At 33.4% G+C, this 21,326-nt stretch overlaps 1 protein-coding gene across 11 annotated transcripts in view; it reads left to right on the top strand.

The window, feature by feature from the left end:
• The window catches only part of CEP112 (centrosomal protein 112), a 555,671-nt gene that overhangs the window by 215,554 nt on the left and 318,791 nt on the right, over positions 1 to 21,326 (top strand). For 10 of the 11 annotated variants that reach the window (XM_069076590.1, XM_069076589.1, XM_069076587.1 and 7 more), the window contains 2 exons: positions 5,108 to 5,243; positions 20,518 to 20,625. In XM_069076590.1, the coding sequence (XP_068932691.1) occupies positions 5,108 to 5,243; positions 20,518 to 20,625 (244 nt within the window). The remainder of the gene's footprint in view (positions 1 to 5,107; positions 5,244 to 20,517; positions 20,626 to 21,326) is intronic. The other variant, XM_069076593.1, reaches the window with a different exon arrangement.

Raw genomic sequence — 21,326 nt, 5'->3', positions numbered from 1 at the left:
AAGACTACAGCAACTTATAACAAGAATAATACACTTTGATCAGGTAGGATTTATTCCAGGAATGCAAGGATGGTTTAATATTAGGAAAACCATTAGTATAATTGAGCATATCAACAATAAAACTAGCAGAAACCACATTGATCATCTCAATAGATGCAGAAAAGGCTTTTGACAAAATACAACATCCATTCCTATTAAAAACACTAGAAATGGGGAGAAGCTAGAAGCATTTCCCATAAGATGAGGGGTGAAACAAGGATGTCCACTATCATCCCTTCTTATTCAATCTGGTACTAGAAATCTTAGCAGTAGCAATAAGAGAAGAAAAAGAAGTCTAAGGAATCAAATTAGGCAAAGAAGAAAGTAAGCTATCACTCTTTGCAGATGATAATGATGATATACTTAGAGAATCCTAGAGAATCAAGTAAAAAACTACTTGAGACAATAAATAAATTTGGCAAAGTTGCAGGATATAAAATAAACCCACATAAATCCTCATCATTCTTATATATTTCCAATGAAATTCAACAGGAAGAGATAGAGAAATCCCATTTAAAGTTACTGTAGACATTATAAAATATTTGGGAATCTACCTGCCAAAACAAACCCAGGACCTGTATGGCCACAACTACAAAACACTTCACACAAATAAAGGCAGATCTAACTAATTGGGAAAATATCAATTGCTCATGGATGGGTGTAGCAGCAAGCACCTCAAGCGCGTCCTCAGGGTTTGCAGCTACCACAGGTTCTTGGATCTGCTTTGTTAAAGGAAAGCAACTCAAAATGGGTTAACAAGCTTACTTTAATCAGTCAGACATATATCGTTTACCTCGTTCAGGGGAAAAAGGTCAGCACCCCAAACTTCAGAATATACAGACAGTATTATCAAGACAGAAACAGATCAAGTACACAGCTTTCCAAACTGTGCAACCATTACATCCATACCAAACAACATCTGGGTTTCAAAGCCGGGGGACTCTCAACAACGGCTTCCCAGAATTCAGATCAAATCACAGAACACTTCTCAAAGTGAGTCCCAAAACAAAGCTACACATCAGGGCTTATATAGCCTTCTCCTGGCTCAGAGAATGTAACAACCTTATTGACTCACTGGCCAATCAAGAAGTGTCTACTGAAAAACAAGCCTCCCACCCCAGGCTTCAGGTGCACATTAGCCTAGGGGCAGGGAAGATCTTTAAAATTTACATTCTTATTACAATGGGTCAAGCTAATATAATAAAAATGACAATTTTACCTAAATTAAATTACATATTTAGTTCCATACCAATTAATTTATCAAAAAACTACCTTATAGAGCTAGAAAAAATAATATCAAAATTCATTTGGAAGAATAAATGGTCCAGAACATGAAGGGAATTAATGAAAAGAATTGCTAGGGAAGGTGGACTAGCTATAGCAGATTTAAATCTGTATTATAAAGCAGCAGTCATCAAAACTACTTGGTACTGGATGAGGAATAGAGAGGAGTGGATCAGTGGAATAGATTAGGTACACGAGATTCAGAACTCAAGGACTATAGTAATCTATTGTTTGATAAACCCCAAAACCCTGGTTTATGGGAGGAGAACTCACTATTTGACAAAAACTGCTGGGAAACCTGGAATATAGTATGGTAGAAACTGGGCATAGACCATTATCTAACACCATATACCAACGTCACGTCTAAATGGGTGTATGATCTAGGTATAAAGGTTGATACTGTAAGCAGTCTCCTAAAACAAGGAATAGTTTACGTATCAGATTTGTGGAGAGGGAAAGACTTTATGACAAAACAAGAATTAGAGAACATTATAAAATGTAAAATGGATAATTTTGACTACATGAAATTGAAAAGCTTCTGTACAAATAAAGCCAATGTAACCAAGATTAAGAGGGAGGTGGGAAATTGAGAAAGAATCTTTATAACCTATGTGTCTGACAGAGGACTCATTTCTAAAATATACAGAGAATTGAGTCAAATTTATAAGAATACAAGTCATTCCCCAATTGATAAATGGTCAAAGGATATGAACAGGCAGTTTTCAGAGAAAGAAATTATAGCTATAATATAAGCACATGAAGAAATGCTCTAATTCACTATTGATTAGAGAAATGCCAATCAAAACAACTCTGAGCCACCACATCTCACCAGTCAGATTGGCTAAGATGACAAAACAGGAAAATGACAAATGCTGGAGAGGATGTGGGCAAATTGGAACACTAATGCATTGCTGGTGGAGTTGTGAACTGATCCAGCCTTTCTGGAGAGCAATCAGGAATTATGCCCAACGGGCTATAAATAATGTCATATCCTTTGACCCAGCAATAACACTCCTAGGTTTATATCCCAAAGAGATCATAGAAGTGGGAGGAAGTCCCATATGTACAAAAATGTTTATAGCAGCTCTTTTTGTGGTGGCAAAGAATTGGAAATTAAGGGGATTCCCATCAATTGGGGAATGGCTGAACAATTTGTGGTATATGCATATTATGGAATACTATTGTGCTATAAGAAATGAGGAGCAGATGGACTGCATATTTTCCTGGAGAGGCTTGTAGAAACTGATGCTGAGTGAGAAGAGTAGAACCAGGAGAAATTTGTACACAATTATAGACACAATGTATGTGTGATGACCAGCTTTGATAGCTTGGACTCCTCTCAGCAATGCAGTGATATAAGTCAATCTCAAAAGACTCATGATGGAGAGAAATGTGTGCATTCAGAGAAAGAACTAGAAAGAACTGAGTTTATATCCAGATGGAAGCAAAATACCCGAACTTTTTCCTTTTCTTGTTTGGTTTTATGTCCTCTTTGCCATTTTTCATTCCATCTGATACAGTTCATCTTTATAACCTGACCAATGTCTAATGTGAAAGTATTTACAGATTCTATACTTGATTATATACCACCATGGGGGGGTGTAGTGGAGGAAGGGGGACAAAATGTGAAACTCAAGGAATTGTGGAATTGAATCCTGTAAACTAAAAGTAAACATACAAATTAATTTTAAAAATAAATAAAAAATTAAAAACAAAAACAAAAATGAAGATCTTCCTTGCCCCCAATAGACTGAATGTAATCACAATGGAGCCTGTGGTGAGAGGAATTTGCTGAAGGGTGGAGCAGAGCCCACAGGAAGCTGGGAGTCAGAGCAGTTAGAGGTGGAGGGAGGAGAGGACACACTCAGGAAGACAGCTAGGCTTTTAAGTGTTGGTTTGTGGGAAGGCTAAAGGATAGTGTGGTTCTATGCTCTATTGTGGTATATTAACTTCTTTGGTATTATGATAGAGTTGATTTTCTGGTTTTGGGATTCAGTTTTCTGGTATCTGAATAAATGTTTTGCTTTCATCTTATATATGGTGAGTCTGTTATATTTTGTGATTGAGAATTATCCAGGCATATTTACAGTCACCATCAGCTCTGTGAATATTGCATTGGTGCTATATCCCCCTAGGTAGTTAGGTGTGAGAAATTTGAAAGAAAATTTATGTTTTTTCTGATGAATATACACCTCACTTTTACATCTCCTACATCTCTCTCCTGTGTGCTTTACCACCTCTTCCTCCTCTGTCAGTTACACTGGAGTAATGAAACAAATAATGTAATCCCTAATGTAATGACTTACCACATTTCTTTTTTTTTAAATTTTAGATAGACTGGTTTTAAAATGACAGTACAATATTTTTTTTAAAAACTTAAGAATAAAAAAATGGGGATACATTCTCAACATCCTTCCTGGATAAGGCGAAAATAAAAGTGTAGCAAAAGGTGGGATAATGTTGATTTACCTGTTCTGTTCTTAACAACAGAAATAGCTTAGGCCTCTTTGTATCTCTTCTAGTGGCTTCTCTGTAGCTTTGCTATAGCTTTTGTCTCGGCATCTTAGCATTTTTCCCCCTTCCCATTTCTTTTGGTGTTGGTACTGACAGTTGCAGCAGGTCTATTCCAGGGCACTTAGCCTTTTGCTATCTTTCCTTTTGCTCACCAATCCCAAAATAAAATATTGAAGGCAATGGTTACACTTTTTCTTGTCGCTGCATCAGTCCCTGGCTGCCCACTTGTGCCCCACTATGTATTTCTGGGATTGATACTCAGTTATTCATTCTCAAGGTTCCAATTTCCATGACTCTCCAGGGCTTGAGGAGATAAACACTGGGTATAAACTAATTTGACAGCTGACAGTTGTTCTTTAACATTCTCTTCTATACTCATTTGCAAATAGTCTTACCAACAGATGGGGGACCTGTGGCCTCAAGGCCACATGTGGTCCTCCAGGTCCTCAAGTGTGGCCCTTTGACAGAACCCAAACTTCACAGAACAAATCCCCAGAGGATTTCCGTGAAGTTTGAGTTCAGTAAAAGGGCCATACTTGAGAACCTAGAGGGTCATATTTGGCCTTTAGGCTGCAGGTTTCCCATTCCTGGTCTCACTCTTATTCAGATCCTCTTTTTTTTTTTTTAAGTTTCTTCTGCCATAGCGAACTAGGTGAGGCAGTGGATAGATTCCAGTGGGCCTGGAGTCAGGAAGATCTGAATTCAAAACCAGCCTCAGATGTGAACTAGTTGTGTGACTCTGGTCAAGTCACACAGCTGCTTCTGAGTGTCTCAATTTCTTCAGGTATAAAATGGGCATGGTAATAATAGCATATACCTCCCTGAGTTATGAAGATCAAATGAGATAATATTTGTAAGGACCTTGGCAAAGTGTCTGGCATACAATAGGCACTTAAGAAATGCTTGATACATTCCTTCTTTCTGCCTATTTACAAATAGACTAATTTGTTTGAAAGAATAAAGAAGTAAAATGGTTTGATGATTATGTGCTTTTCTTTTGGGCAGATTCACTAAAGGTTAGGGAATCCTGAGAAGTAGCATGCCAGTCATCTTTTTACTCCCTCACAATTCAGTGTTAGGATAATCTCTGTGTCTCTCTAGTGGTAACTATTATATTCTTTAGTCGTTTTGAGGGAAATTTAGTTGTGAACTGAGACAGGAAATTCAAACTTGAATATGAATTTAAAGAGAGCTAAAGGCTTTTAAAATACAAGTATAGTTGCTCTTTTATTTGATATTTGAACTTTGAAGATTTTCTATAATTTTCTAGGGAGAAGGAGGAGCAGCTGACTCGGGTGACTGAGATACAGAGGCTACAGGCCCAGCAGGCAGATGCTGCCCTAGAAGAGTTTAAGCGGCAGGTTGAGCTGAACTCAGGGAAAGTCTATGCTGAAATGAAACAGCAGGTGAGGTAACTGTGCCATACTTTCTGAAACTCACTCTCTGAGGTTGATACATTCTGATCTTAAAATACCCAGAACATATTTCACCTTTTCATAGTGTTATATTAAAATCCTTTAGATTTTTGATGGAATATAAGCAAGGAATAGTACTTGATTCTTCCTTCTAATGCTAAAAAAACTAGAATGATTGTTATAATAGTTATATGGATATATATATATATTTATATATATATATATATATACATGGATGGATGGAGAGAACTTTTTAGATTTTTTTCTCAGTACTTGGAATGAGAATTATTGCTAAAATCTCATTATAAGAAAAGGTTTTCTTTATCAAAACTATTTCTTATATCCATGTCATAGTCCATAAAATTGTATTTTGTTGGTCTGGTTCTAAGAATTTCCTCATATTTAATAGTCCACTACAACAAATGATATTTGCAATCTGTGTTCAGATAAGTCACCCTAAACAATGGAAAAAAATTATTTTATGGTGTTTGCTGTTCTTATTTACTAATTTCCTCTGAAAGTTAAAATGAAGAAAGTTAAACTGAAATTTATCTCAATTTTTTATCCTTTCATTACCTTTTATTTTTCTCCTTCATTCTCGTATCAAAGATTCCTAGTTTCTAGCAAAGGGACATGTGCTTATCGAGGTTTCCTTTTCTGGCTCAGAGGTCTCCTCCCTGCTCTCAAAGATTTCCTATCCAGTCACAGAGGTCTCCTCTCCACTCTTGGAAGTCCCTTCCCTCCACCCACTCAAGCTGCTTCTCTCTCTCAGTACTGTGTCACTCTCTCAATGCCTGCTTTCTCAATATTGGCTCTCTTTATATACAGTTCTACTCAGCATCTGATTGGTTAGAATACACTTGCATGTGTCTTATTGGCTCACTGCAGAGGCATGTAAAACTGAGACTGGAAAACTGAATGACACACAAAGAAAAACAGCAAAAAATCCCCTTTACTTGCCATTACAACATTGCACTCAATAATAGCATTACTGTTTGATGAACCACTATGAATGACTTCACTCTTCTCAGCAATATTGTGATCCAAGACAGTTCCAAAGGACTTATGATGGAAAATGCTATCTATATCCAGAGAAAGAACTGAAGGATTCTAAATGTAGATCAGTGCGTAGTATTTTTAGTTTCTTCATTTTTTGTGTGCTTTTTCCTTTTTGTCTGTTCCTTTAACAACATGACACATATGGAAATAAGTTTTATATGATTGCACACATATAACCTATATCAAATTGCTTATTCTCTTAGTGAGATGGAAGGAGAAGGAGGGGGGAAGAAAAATTAAGAATTCAATTTTTTTTTCAAAAATGAATGTTGAAAATTGTCTTTACATGCAATTAGAAAAAATAAAATACTAGTTAAAAAAGAATTCAGCTGGGGAGGCTAGGTGGCGCGGTGAATAAAGCACCGGCCTTAGAGTCAGGAGGATCTAAGTTCAAATCAGGCACTTGACACTAGCCAAGTGACCTTGGGTAAGTCACTTAACTTATTACCCTACCCTCTGCCCTCCAAAAAAAGAGAATCCAGTTATATCTGAACCAGAAAAAGTATTAATTTTAAAGACACTGAATTTTACAACAGTAAGTGGTTTGGCATCATTGATAATATTTTGTCAAGTTCCTGAAATGGGTTCATGTTTCTTCTCCTCACTCTCATAAATTCTGACCCACTCCTTTGTGGGTGATATTTTTTATATATCTGTCTCCTTGCCTCTCAGATATCCTTTACCCAAGTTCAGGCCTTCATTACTTCTAACCTTGACCATTAAAATAGTCTTATCATACTTCTTGCTTCTAGTCTTTCCTCTTTCCAATTCTATATACAAGTGCCAAATTGCTATTCCTAAAACATATTTCTGAAAATGTCACTAAAATATCTTCTGTATCATCCTGTTGCTTCTAGTATAAAGTTCAAAAATCCTCTGTTTGACATTTAAAATCTTCTACAATATGATTCCCATCTACCATTCCTGTCTTATTTTGTATAACTCTTTCATACACTGTCTATTGTAATCAAACTGGCATGCTAATTATTCTTAGTACATGGTAGCCTTTTTCTTGCTTCTATATAAGTGGTTCTCCATCTCTAAAATATGCCCTTTCCTGATTGCCTCCTTATAAAGTCACTAGCTTTTTTTGAAACTCATTTGAGATACTATTCCTTTTCAGGAGGGGTTTCTTGATTATCTCTAATTTTTAGTGCTTCTTCCCTTTTCAGTTATATTGGATATGAATTTATTTAGCTCTGTATGTATCATAGCCCTCCAGAAAAACATAAGTTCCTTTAGGGTAGGTACTATTTAATTTTTTCTTTTTTTTGCTTTTTTGGAGTGGGGAGGGCAGGGCAATTGGGGTTAAGTGACTTGGCCCAAGGTCACGTGGCTAGTAAGTGTTAAGTGTCAGAGGCCAGATTTGAACTCAGATCCTCCTGACTTCAGGGCCAGTGCTCTATTCACTTAGCCACCTAGCCACCCCGGTACTATTTAATTTTAATTTACAAGCTCAGGTCTTACTTCATTCCTTACATTCAATGAGCAGTTGATAAATATTTCTTGCATTGAAGTACTTATTTACTTTAATAATTCACATTTTTATAGTCCTTTAAGATGTATAACACTTTTTCCTGGCAGCATCCTTTTGGGCTGAGGGATGCAAATATTGTTATCCCCATTTTGCTGATGAGGAAAAAATCTTCTAAGAGGCTCTGACTTATGTTGAAACCTAAGAGATTAATGGATTAAAGGCAGTCACCCAGCTGGACTTTGCAACACTCCCTTCCAAACAACTTTAAAATTTTTCCTGAAATCACATTTTAGAGCGGCAGAGCCAACAAAAATTTTGGTGAGACATTTTTCTGGCCTAAGAAAACTTAAGAGGTTGACAAGGAGAGGTCAGTGACATCAGGGTGGAGATTTGTCTGGAGCCCATACATATGACAATATAACATGTAGCAATAGCATTAGCTGCTGCTGCTTCAGGAGCTCTTAGCTTAGAGACAGTAAAAGGGTCAGGCAACTGGTCAAAAAGAAACTGTCACTGGGTACAACTGATGCCAATTGGCTGTTGTCCATACATGGTTCTAGGTAGTATTTCCCGGGTGGAAAGGAGTCCTAGTGGTCAGTCAGAAGGGAGCACGGTCCCTGGCTATAGTCCAAGGTAAAGAGAAGCACTAGCACTTGTAGCTGTAGAGGACCAGGCAGTCTTCCTAGGTAAAGACCAGAATACAGATCGGGAGATTAGTAACTATACTTCCCTCAGCATCACAACACCTTGGAAATATCCGAAAACTTGCAGACTTCCAGAATTAGCTCTGAAAATAGTAGCACAAAAAAGTCTACATCTTGGGACATTGCCTCCCAAAACTCAGGTAAGCAGAACCCAGCTTTTATATATAGTTCAAAGTCAAGAAATAGGCTAGAAAAGGGATCAAACAACAAAAAGAATTTGACTATAAAAAGCTACTATGGTATAAGGGAAGACCAATGCACAAATTCAAGACAGCACTGTGAAAACGGCTATAAAAAAACCTCAAAGAAAAATGCTAATTGGGCTAAAACTCAACAAGAATTCCTAGAAGTGTTTTAAAAAGAGATGAGAATTGTAAAGGAAAAATTGGGAAAAGAATTGAGAATGATGCACAATAATTATGGAAGGAGAATTAACAGCTTGGTAAAAGAGGCACAAAAAATGCTAAAGAAAATAACCCCTTAAAAACCAGAATTGACAAAATGGCAAAAGAGGCACAAAATTCACTGAAGAAAAGAACTCCTTAAGAAGCCTGAGAGACAGTCCATAGAAAAGTGAATTACTTGTCAGGTCTATTCCAGCAGGATATAATAAAGAAGGTCCTCTTGATTTAAGTATGATTATGAGACATCTCAGAATAAGTGCATAAGTATAATTAGAAAGTAATTAGTAAGCTAATTAGTAAGCATGAGTAAGACAAATTAGTGTTGAGTTGTACATTTTATGAAACACAAGCTGCTGAAATTTTAAAAATACTGCGCTTATATATATATGTATACATATATTCACATTTGCATATATAAACCAATATTAGTCCATGAATTTTAACTTTAAAAGAATTGTTAGCTGTAAAATATGAACCAGGTGTCAGTTCTTCTTAAACTATGGGTCATGACCCCTGATGGGGTGGAGAAAAATTTGGTAGCAGTAAAAGATTTCTGAATGAGAAATGACCAAAAATTAATTAAAATTCAAACACATAATGAATCCAAGGTTTTTCTGGTAGTGCTTGTGTGTGTTGCATCATGAAACATCACTGTAACCTTTTTTCTGAATACAAAACATATGCACTTTGCACTGTACATGCCCTCAGGCCATACGACAATAACAATGGGAAAAGGGGTCATGAATGGAAAAAGTTTAGGAAGCCCTGGTCTAAATGATCCTAAGAATACCAGTTCTATTAAGAGTCATGACTCTTGGGGAGGCTAGGTGGTGCAGTGAAGAGAGCACCAGCCCTGGAGTCAGGAGGACCTGAGTTCAAATCCAGCCTCAGATACTTAACACTTATTAGCCATGTGACCTTGGGAAAGTCACTTAACCCCAATTGCCCTGCCTTCCCCCCTCTAAAAAAGCAAAAATAGAAAACAAAAACAAGAGTCATGACTCAGCTTGATGTATGAATCATATTTTTAGATAATTATCTTTTATTAACTGTAAGCTTCAGATTTTTTTGTTTTCCTTTTTTTCTCCTTATATACAACATTTTATGTAAAATCAAAAGTACTATGTGAAATATTTTTTGTTTTTAGTCTTACACATAACATAAAGTGGAATTTTGAGGCAAACCCTTCCCCCGCTTTTTTTTTGTTAAGATTACCCTTTTAAAATTTAGGCTGTGAGGAAAGTAGATCAGACCTTATGATTTAAAAGACAATTTTCATATTTTTTCTTTCACTGAAAACTCCCTTTTTGCTCATCCTTATTTATTTAAATAATTGTTTTTCTGTCATGTATATTTTACAGTATAACCATTTCTCTGCCCTTTCCCAGAGAGCTACCTTCTATAACAAAGAATAAAATAAGGGAAAAGAAAAAACACTCCACAGGAGGACCTGAATTCAAATCTGGCCTCAGACACTTAACACAAAACCTAGCCGTGTGACCTTGGGCAAGTTACTTAACCCCAATTGCCTTCCACAAAGCAAAAACAAACAAACAAACAAAAAAACACTCCAGCAAATCCAGCTAATACAGTGAAAAAACATGGTTCTATATAAAGTGTTCTACACCTAAGTCTCCCACTTTGTAAAGAAGTGAGGGACACCTTTTTTATAGCGATTATTTGAGGACAAGCTTGATTTTACAGCATTCAGTCTTGTGTTTTTGTTGTTATTTCCATTGTTATAGTTCATGTCTTCTTATGCTTCTGTATATGCATTATGTTCATTATTTTTTTCGAACAGTAATATTTCTTTACATTGATATACTATAACTTATTTTACCATGTCCCAGTTGATTGACATCCATTAAGTCTCCTGTTTTTTGCTATTTCTAAAAGTATTGGTATATCTGAAGTATATCTTTTTGCCATTGACCTCCTTATGGTGTATATCTAGTATAGCTATGAATCCCACTGGAATTTCTGGGTCAAAGTATATGAACATTTTCAACACTTTCTTCACTGAATTTCAAATTGTTTTCCAAAATGGTTAGGCAATTTCACATCTCCAACAAAAGTGCATTAGTGTGCCTGTCTCTCCTCAGTACCATCAACATTGAATATTCCCATCTTTTGTCCTCTGCCATTATTGCTGGGTAGGAGGTAGAACATCATTGTTTCTCAGGTGCCAGAAGTAGTGGTTTCTTCTTAATCTTTATCCTTTTTGACCTCTTTAGCATTTTATAGCAGTAATCACCTTCTCCTTTTGCATACTCTGTCTTTTTTGCATTTTTGCTGAGCTTCCTTTCTATTATTATCTTCTATTTATTAATATGCAGAAGTGCTTTTTATTTGGAAGGTCTATTTTATAGACTGAAACTTTGCTAAAGCTATTGTCTCAATTAGTTTCTTTGCTGATTTTCTGAGATCTTTTAATAGTAAAAGAAAAGGAATAGTAAATCGTTATGTCATCAACAAATAGGAATAGTTTTGTTTCCTCTGCCTCTTTCTGTTTTTGTTCTTTCTCTTATCTGATTGCTAATGCTAGCTTTTCTAGAACTGTATCAAATAACTATTGGGAAAGGAAACAGCCTTTCTTTACTCCTGCCTTTATTGGGAAAGCTTCTAGCATGGCTTTGTTATATATCATGCTTGCTTTTGATTTTAGATAGATAAATTTTTTTCATACTAGTAAAGATAACTCTTGTGTTATATCTTCTATTGTTTAATATATCTTTGATGTTGTTAATTTGGGAATTAATTCTATTGGTTTATTTGTAAACATATTATATGATGCTGAGAAATGTTTATTTTCTTTAGTGGTTCCCTTCAGAGTATGCCACAGGCCTTTCAGCTGCAATTTCTCTAACAATTTGTTCAATTCTATATTTTCTGAGTTTTAAAAAAATATTTCTTTTAGGTTTGTCTTTTTAAATGACCATTAAAATCTCCTACTATTATTCTGGTGTCTTTTTGTAATTCAGTTAACTTTCCTTTTTGAATTTAGATGCTGTAGCATTTGGAACATCTAATGCAATATTGGTTCATTGTAATGATTTCTTTAAACCATAATGCAATTTCTTTGTTTTTATTTGTATTAAAAATTTTTAGTTTAGTTTAGTTTTTTTTTTATATTACAGTTGCTACTTTTTCTTTTTTTGGCTTCACTTGATCCATAATAAATTTCATTCTAGCCTCTGATTTTTATTGTATATGAATATTTTTTACATGTGTTTCTTATAAGCACTAAAAAGATGGATAGTTTTTTCTTTTGCAATCTTCTTCCCTCTTTTAATTTTTTTTTGAGGGAGGAAGGCAAGGCAATTAAGGTTAACTGACTTGCCCAAGGTCACACAGCTAGTAAGTTTGTCAAGCATCTGAGGCCAGATTTGACTCCTGACTCCGGGACTGGTGCCCTATTCACTGCATCACCTAGCTGCCCCAGCCCTCTTTTATTTTATTGAATTGTTTCATCCATTCACCTTTAAAATTTTGAGAGTTATCTCCATTTGTCTTTAGTATTTTTTTTCAATTTAAGATATTTTTGTGGTTCCCTTTTTAATTTATCACTTTTAAAATTTATCACAATTTAATTTTTCCTAGTATGAATTTTGTTTAATCTACTTTGATATGATTTTTTTTCTGAAGGCTCTTTTCTTTCTTTTAACTCTCCCCTCCTATTTTTCAGCATTTTTCCTATTTGTGATTTCTTTTATTTAGTTATTTAATTCTTCCTTTCTTACCCCCCCTTTCCACTCTTAAGTTGTTAATTTAAAAACTCTCCTCTTTTCCTCCACTCTTTTTCTGATCCTTTTTCTAATAGGATTTCTTTACTTCATTCATTTCATTGATGCTCTTTCTGAAATGTCTTCTGAAATTTACAAACTATTTGATTCAAGTTTTATATGTTTAGTGACTCTTTAATCTAGTTGCTTTGTTTGTAGGTATGTCAGGCATTTTTCCAACTTTTTTTTTTTGTCTTTTGATTCAGTTGCACAGTAGATATAGAGTGCTGGGCCTGGAGTGAGGAAGACCTGAATTCAAATCCTACCTCAAATACTTACTAGCTGTGTGATCCTAGGCAAATCACTTCACCTCTGACTGCCTTAGTTTTCCTCAGTTGTAACATAGGGATGATAAGGGTACTTATTTGCCAGTGTTGTTGTGAGGATTAAATGAGACAATATTTGTAAAGCACTTAGCACAGTGCCTGACATGTAGGAGGGGCTTTATAAATGCTTGTTTCCTTCCTTCTTTGCATATATTTTGTTTGTTTCTATATTGACATCAGACATACCAGATATAATGATGTATTCTTTGATCCAATTCTGCAGTTTTGTGAGTATTTTTATTATTTGAAAAATGAACACTTCATTCTATTCATTCATAACAAAATGGAGGATTGTATGTATAATGAAATCCTAAACTTCTGTTACATTCGATTATTTAATAGTGTATATTAAATTTCATGTGGTCCAAAATTGCCCAGTTCATTTTTCCTTCTGAATTGTTTTCTTCTGTGAATTCTTTAATATTTGTTTATTTTTCTTTCTTTATTCCTTCCCATCCTACAAACTGAAATCCTCTCTTTAACAAGTAAGAATAGTAAAATGACAGCAACTTAGACATTTCAGAAAATGCATATCTCTTTTTGCATCTCCTATCCATTACTTCTTCGCCAAAAGGTGGAAGGCAACTTCATCATTAATCTTTTGAAGTCATGATTAATTATTGATCAGAGTTCTGTAATCTTTCAGAGATTTTTTTTTTTTTGCTTTTGTTTTTTGAAGGCAATTGGGGTTAAGCAACTTGCCCAAGGTCACATGGCTAGTAAGTGTTAAGTGTCTGAGGCCACATTTGAACTCAGATCCTACTAACTTCAAGGCTGGTACTCTATTCACTGTACTGCCACCTAGTCACGCTGTTGTTTCCTTTTTTAATATTGCAAATTGTTGTGATAATTTTAATTTTATTTCCATCAGTTCCTACAAGTCTTCTGAAGTTTCCAAATTTGTAATATTATTTGTAAGATTTTTTAAAAATGTAAATGAATAGGGGTGGCTAGGTGACACAGTGAATACAGCGCTGGCCCTGGAGTCAGGAGGACCTGAGTTCGGATCTGGCCTCAGACACTTAACACACACACACACACACACACACACACACACACACACACACACACAAGCTAGCCACGTGACCTTGGGCAAGTTACTTAACCCCAATTGCCCTCTAAAAAGCAAAAAAATAAAAAAAATGTAAATGAATATCATGCTTTCTAGGAGGTTTTTTCTGCATCATCTTGAAATAATCATGGTTTTGAATGTGTTTTTTTATATGATTAATTATTTTGATTGTTTTCCTAATATTGAACCATCTTTGCATCTCTAGTATAAATCTGCCTTGGTTATAATGAATGGTGGGGTGTTTTGTGTTGTTTTTTTTAATAAATTGGGATAGTCTTTTTTTTAACCAGTATTTTATTTAATATTTTTGAAATTATTATTTTTTTATCATTAATTATTATGATATTGGTCTATTTTTCTTTTTATTTGCTGAATCTCTTTCTTGTTTTAGAACTATATTTGTCATTTCTTATGGCAGAATAAAATCCCATTGCATTTATCTATCATAATTCATTCAACTATTCTCCATTTGATAGTTAGCCATTTTGTCTCTAATTCTTTGCCATAACAATATGTATTGCCACACATATTTTTGTTATGTGGGGTTTTGTTTCTGTGTTTTTTATATCTTTCATGGCTATATGGCTTGTGGCATTCATGACAAAAAAGGACATTCTAATTTAGTGACTTTTTGCATATATTTCCAAATTATTTTCAACAAAGTTTGGATAAATTGACAGCTCCGGCCAACATTGCCTTAGTATATCTGCCCTCCCACAGTGCCACCAACCTTTACCATTTCATCTTTTGTCATCATTGCTAGTCTGGCAGGTATGTAATAGAACCTCACTTTAAAAAAAAATGCTATTAGATAGCTTATATTTCTTACTTTGAAAATGACCCATTAGTATTCTTTTAACGTTTTATTATGGGGAATGAATTTGGTTGTTTTGTTTTTCTTTTAGTTCCCTATATAGTTTAGATATCAGAACTTTATCAGAGATGTTTGCTACATTTTTTTTCTTATTAACTGCTTTAGTTCTTTTTCTAACTGGCTTAGCTTGTGCTAAAGCTTTTCAAACTTAACTTCATTCTATGATCTCTACTTTCTATTGTCATCACCTGTCTCTCCCCTCACTTTCCCCCTTTCTTTCCCCCTGCTTCTTCTCCCTCCAGTTTTTGTTTGGAACGTTGTCTCTTTTTTGTATTCTCTATATTTTAAATGAGAATATTTTTTATATTTAGGCCATGGATCCATTTGTAACTTATTGTGTTTTATGCTACATTATGTTTTGTAAACTTCATTACTGCCAGATCAATTTTTAAATTTTCCAGCATTTTGTTGTTGTTGTTATTGGTTAGGGTGTCCTCATCCCAATATTTGTTGTCCTTGGATTTGTCAAATTCTATTGATAATATTTTGGAATAATTATGTTGTACTTTGCTAATTTACTGAAGTTATTGCAGTTAATTTTTGTTAAATCTCTAGAATTATCAAAATTCTGTTCTGCAAATATTGATAATTTTTCTCTGCATATTCTTTTTTAAAAATATATTTATTTATTTTTAGTTCTCAACATTCATTTCCACACGATTTTGAGTTAGTTTTTCTCGTCATCTTTCCCCTACCCCTCACCCCAAAATAGCAAGCCCACTGAATACCCCTTCCCCCAGTCCATTCTTCCCTATATCCTTCCCCTATCCATAATCACCCTAACTTTCTAGCAGGGCAAGATGGACCTCTGTAACCCAGTACCTGTACATCTTATTTCCCCATTGTGTAAAAAACAACAAAAAAATTTTTTAAAATTTATTTGTAAAACTTTGAGTTCTAGATCTCTGCATATTCTTAATCTTTCAATTTTATCTTTGTTTTATCATTATAAGATTTCTAGAACTTTATCAATCGTGATGACAATGACTTAATTTTAAAACTAATTGGAAGGTGCTCTAATATTTCCATTCATTTTGGTCTTTTAAAATCATGAATATGAATGAGCTGTAACTTTTCTAAAGCCTAATACTTATAATACCATTTTAATTATTATTAATGTGGTTGATTATGGTTAATAGTTTTCTTAATGTTAAACCAGTTATGTATTCCTAGTATAATCACATTTTTATCATAGTGAACTATCTTTCAAATACTTTGCTGTTGCCTCTTTGCTAATTTTTATTTGATACATTGATCTATGGTTTGCTTTATCTCTCCCTGGTTTGTATATCTCTATCATGCTTGTCTCATAGAAAAAGTTTGGTAAGAATTTTGTTTCTCTGTTTTTGCAAACAAATTATAAAGTTAATTTTTCTTTAAATGCTTATTAGAACTCAGTTACAAATCCATCTTGATCTTTATTTTTCCCCCATTGGAATTTTACTTATCCCTTGACCTTTTTTTCCCTTTTTTTTGGAGGGGATAATTCAGGGCAATTGGGATTAAGTGACTTGCCCAAGGTCACAGGGCTAGTAATTGTTAAATCTGAGTCTGCATTTGAACTCAGGTCCTCCTGACTTCAGAGCTGGTGCTCTCTTCATTGCACCACCTAGCTGCCTCTACTCTTGGTCTTTTTAATGCTTTTTGTTTTTTTGGAAAAGTTTGTTTAAATTTTATATTCATTGTACTTTTGTGTTTTCTTTGCCAATCTTTTCCTGAGATTACACTGCTTTATTAAAATTTTCCACTTTTTCTCTCTTTTTGTTTTTTTACTTTAAAAAAGCTTTAAATTCTGTCTTTCCATATTCCTAATTTCTAAAAATGTCTTTTTTCATGATGGTGTTTCTGGGGTAAGTAGCTTTTGCTATTGTAGTATTTCTTTTTGAATTTCTCATTATCCTTTACCCCATAGTATTTTTGTTCTTGAAGGGGCTCTCTTTTTGATTGTTCATTTTGTTCTTTATCTCTTCTGGTTTTTATTTTTCTCTCTCTCTGTTTCATTTTCTTTTTATGCTCCATTTTTAAAAAGTTACTTTTCTTTACTTTATTCATTTCTTACTGTTTTGTGATGATAAAAGAATTCTCAGCTATAGACACAGCTCTCAATCTGCCATCTCCATTCAAGGTCCTAAGTATAACATTATTTTCCAATTCTGTTTTATAAGAATACTATAATAAATGCAATAATATCATTAGTTATTGAAATAATTATTACTTTAAATATTGATAATAATACTCACTGTTTGCCACAATTATTATCATCATTGTTATCGTGATGAACCTTGCTAATCCTTTGGTATTATGCCAGAATAATTTTAAAAACTTCCTTTCATATATAAAACAAAGAGAATTGTTAATTGATAGCAAGTTTCTTTAAACTATCTTATTCTTAGATTGCATTGTACCAAAATCATAGAGCTCTCTAATATTAAAATTAGTTTTTAGTGATAGCTTCAGCAATGAAAGTGATCTTATTTTAACCATCCATAGTAAAACAAGTTTGCCTAACATCCCCCTCTTCTCTTATTCTTTTTTGTTTAAACCTAAATGTATTGGTATATAGAAGTACTTAACCTTTTTGTTAATAGGCTTTTAAACTTTGTTTTTATGTTTTGTTGAAGACAACGTAACATAATATTAAGAGAATTGTTCTTTTTACTTGAAGTTAAATGGAATATGGAATCATGTACTGACTTCATGACCCAGAGTCTTTGGTATCTATGGCAACAGAGTATCATATACTTTTCTACAAGCTTTAACCATTTCAGAATTATTTTCTGAATTTTGTTGAATTAGGGAAATAAGAATGGAGTGGGGGCTGGCTTTTTCTGTTCGTATAATTAGCATTTAAATTAATTTATATAATTTATTTCTTTATAATTCATGTAAAATTTACTTTTACCTTTCCTTACCTTATAGATATTAGAGTCTTCTGATTATATATGTATATATATTCTTAAATGAATGCTTGAATTACTTATTTGGATTACTACTTTGAATAGAGGGGACAACCTTATAATAAGAATTACTTTAAGTATTTAAAATGTATATTTCCTCATTTTATGTATGAAAGAATTTATAATTATGGCATTTTTTCATACTTTGCTCAATTAAATGGCAGATCAAAAAAATTTCACATATTATCTAGATTTAAAATTATAGAATGAAACGTTCTTCTGTTTAGTTATTCATTGATTCACTTATTAATTCAATAAATATGGATCACATATTGAGGGCTAAGGAGGTGCAAAAAATATATAAAGTATCCTAAACAAAAAATATATAAAGTATCCTTACCCTTTAGGAACTTACAGTATATTTGAGGAAATATTCAGGTCACATCTGAATATTAAGCTGCAAAATGGCTAAAAAAACAATGGAATTTTTATTATGTGGTATTATATAGCACTATAGAAAACAAATGCCATAAGAGTATACAGAATGAGAAGCCTAAGGTTTTTAGATGGAGGAAACAACTATTAAAGACCTAGATTTGGAAAATGAGAATTTTTTATTGTTGTTTGTGAGACATTCATAAGATAGAAAAATTGTGAAATTTGTGTTGGGGACAGTTTATCAAGAGCTTTCATCAGTTAGGTTGAGAAATTTGAATTTTAGCCTATTTTCTAGGAACTGCTGAATATTTTTAAGGCAGGGAATAAATTATATGATAAAAGGAAATTTACTAGAACAATATACAAGGCATGTTTAAGGTGAAAAAGCCTGGAGATCATTATAAGAATTTAGGCATAGAGCTGTAAAAACCAGCAGTCATCAATATAGAAGTGATTTGTGGCCATATGGCACATTTAGGGAATTTTTATTTGGCTATCCCACTTAGTAAACATTTCAGTACACCATAAGAACTGAAACATGTACATAGTGTATTTCTGGTTGTAGTTTGAGCATAGGGAAAGGTGATTTAGCTTTATAAACAAATATTTGTCAAGCATCATTGTATAACAAGTGCTGGCAATTCGAGGAGTTATAGGACAATGAAGCTTACATTTAAGCTTATGTAACACATTATATTGGCAAATACAAATAACAGCAAAACTATGAATTTTTAAAAATTTAATAAGCTTGTCAGGTGAATTCATAGAATTTCATTGCATTTATAGTCAATATACATTGTGTAAGTGTTCAAATAATGACTTTTCAGTAGTGTCTACAGCAGTGTTTCTTAACTTTCTGTATCTTAGATATTTTTGGCAGTGTTGTGAAACCTATGAAAATTGTCTCAGAATAATTTTGTTAATGCACCAAATAAATGCATAGGATTACAAAGGAAACCAATCTTATTAAAATATAGTTATCAAAGTATGTTTTTTTTTAATAGCAATTTTACAGATCCCGGGTTAAGAAACCCTGATTTGAAGTATCTAAAAAGCTTTTACTAAAGCTGTATTCTGAGCCTTATTTGTAGTTTGATGGTGACCTTGGATTCTCAACTCCTTTAACAATGGGATCCCCTGTGGCAAACATAGCGGAGACCTCTTGGGGTAAACTTATGGACAAGAGTTACACAGCATGGGTGGACACAAAGGGTTAGAAATCTGCATTGTTGAAAGGAATATCCATATCAATAGTATCACACATATATATGTGTATTAAAAAAAAAAAAGATCAACACTCCACTATCTACTCATTTTCTTTTAGGTCTGTGCCTCAAATTTGAAATCTCAGATAGATTAAATTGTGCTTCCTCTAGAAATTCCTCAACTGCTTCTGTTCTTTGTCTATTGCCGACATCAGTGAAATTCATGAGATTTTGTGATTCACTACTCTTAGTATCTAAGAACTGAATTTGATAGTAGTTAAAGATCTTTGATACTCTTAGAATTAATATTTAGAGCCAAAATTTAAATTCTAAATAGGAATTGATGGATTTTATTGGCAGTAAATGGGACATAAAGACAGGGTACAATATGCTTCCTAAATTTTTTACTGAAAAGTGAGGTACTAAAATCATTGCATTATTTATCATCTATTATAGTAAATGAGGTCAGATATAGCATAGAACAAATATTAACATTTTAATTTTAAATATCATTTACTTGAGAATTCAGCACATTGTGGGTATTGCTTTTTCCTTTTCAAATCCTGTAATAGTGATTCAGATAAAATTTTTAGATGCTGAAGGATTGTAGTACGTTTTATAGTTATATAGAGAACTTGTAACCGTTAGTACATAGAGTGACCTTCAAGATGTCAGTGATCAAAAAACACTGTTGATTGGCTTTATCCTCTTGCTCTGACAAAAGATTTCAAATGTTTCATTCTTAGGAGGTAAAGGTAGGCCATTAGTACTAAAGGTTAACAGTGGGAATATATGAAAGTTAGGAGAATAAGAGGAAGGGAGAAAGATGATATGTTAATGATTTTTTTTTTGTATTGTACATATACCTAGAAATTGCAGGATGTGTGTCTATACTATAAGAATAAGTAAATTAATAGTCATTTTCTTCTTTCGCATGTCTTAATAATGGGCATTATATTTTTAAATAAGTTTCTTTCATTGGCACAGTTTGGTTTTTTAAATGTAACATTTCCTTCTTAACATCTAGATGGAAAAAGTGGAGGCAGATCTAACTAGATCCAAATCTCTTCGTGAGAAACAGTCTAAAGAGTTTTTATGGCAGTTAGAAGATATCAAGAAAAGATTTGAACAGCAGGTTGGTATTTTATTTTAGGAATGTTATTTTATTTTTAATGACATTGTATTACATCAGAAAAATCAAAATACTTCCATGCTGTAACTATGTGCTGCCCTTTACCTCAAATAATATTTCATTTAATAACATTCTACTCAACAAAAGAATTGCAACTGTCCCCATGAAGTTCATTATGCTAAGATTTTACATATTTATTGTATCTCTCTACACTGATTATTTTTCTTTCTGGTTCTTCTTCGTATAAATAGCAGAATTTCTAATTTCCTTGCATCTCCTTTCCTCAGTATATTTTACATGTCCCTTGGAAATTTGAAAAATAAAAGTCATTATCTCAGCTGCCTAGACTACAAGAAAATTTTATGAAGGCACTGATAATTTCTGTGACTTTAGTGTAAACTTTGTTTGGGAGTCTTACATTAATTTCTTTATTCTCCTTGAATTTCCTATCATGTAAAACATACCAGTTTAAAAATAAAACTCTCATCCTTTTTTTAGTCTTAAATTATGATTCATTCAGAGGTACTATTGTTTTATTTTGTTGGCAAGAATGAATCCAGTGAACAAATAAGTTTCTAGGTTATAGTCACTTTATTTGTTATTTGATCAAATTTTAAAATTTCACCTTCATGTTTGATGGTATTAATTTCCGTTTGAGCAGGTAGATTTTCTTACACAATATTTTGTTTTTAAGGTAGGACATT

Source organism: Petaurus breviceps, unplaced genomic scaffold, assembly GCF_028583685.1.
Source record: "Petaurus breviceps papuanus isolate PSGF00001 unplaced genomic scaffold, PetGlider_PUasm1.0 90925, whole genome shotgun sequence".
Taxonomy (NCBI): domain Eukaryota; kingdom Metazoa; phylum Chordata; class Mammalia; order Diprotodontia; family Petauridae; genus Petaurus; species Petaurus breviceps.
The sequence above is the reverse complement of the archived record's forward strand: the minus strand, read 5'-3'. Positions and strand labels throughout refer to the sequence as shown.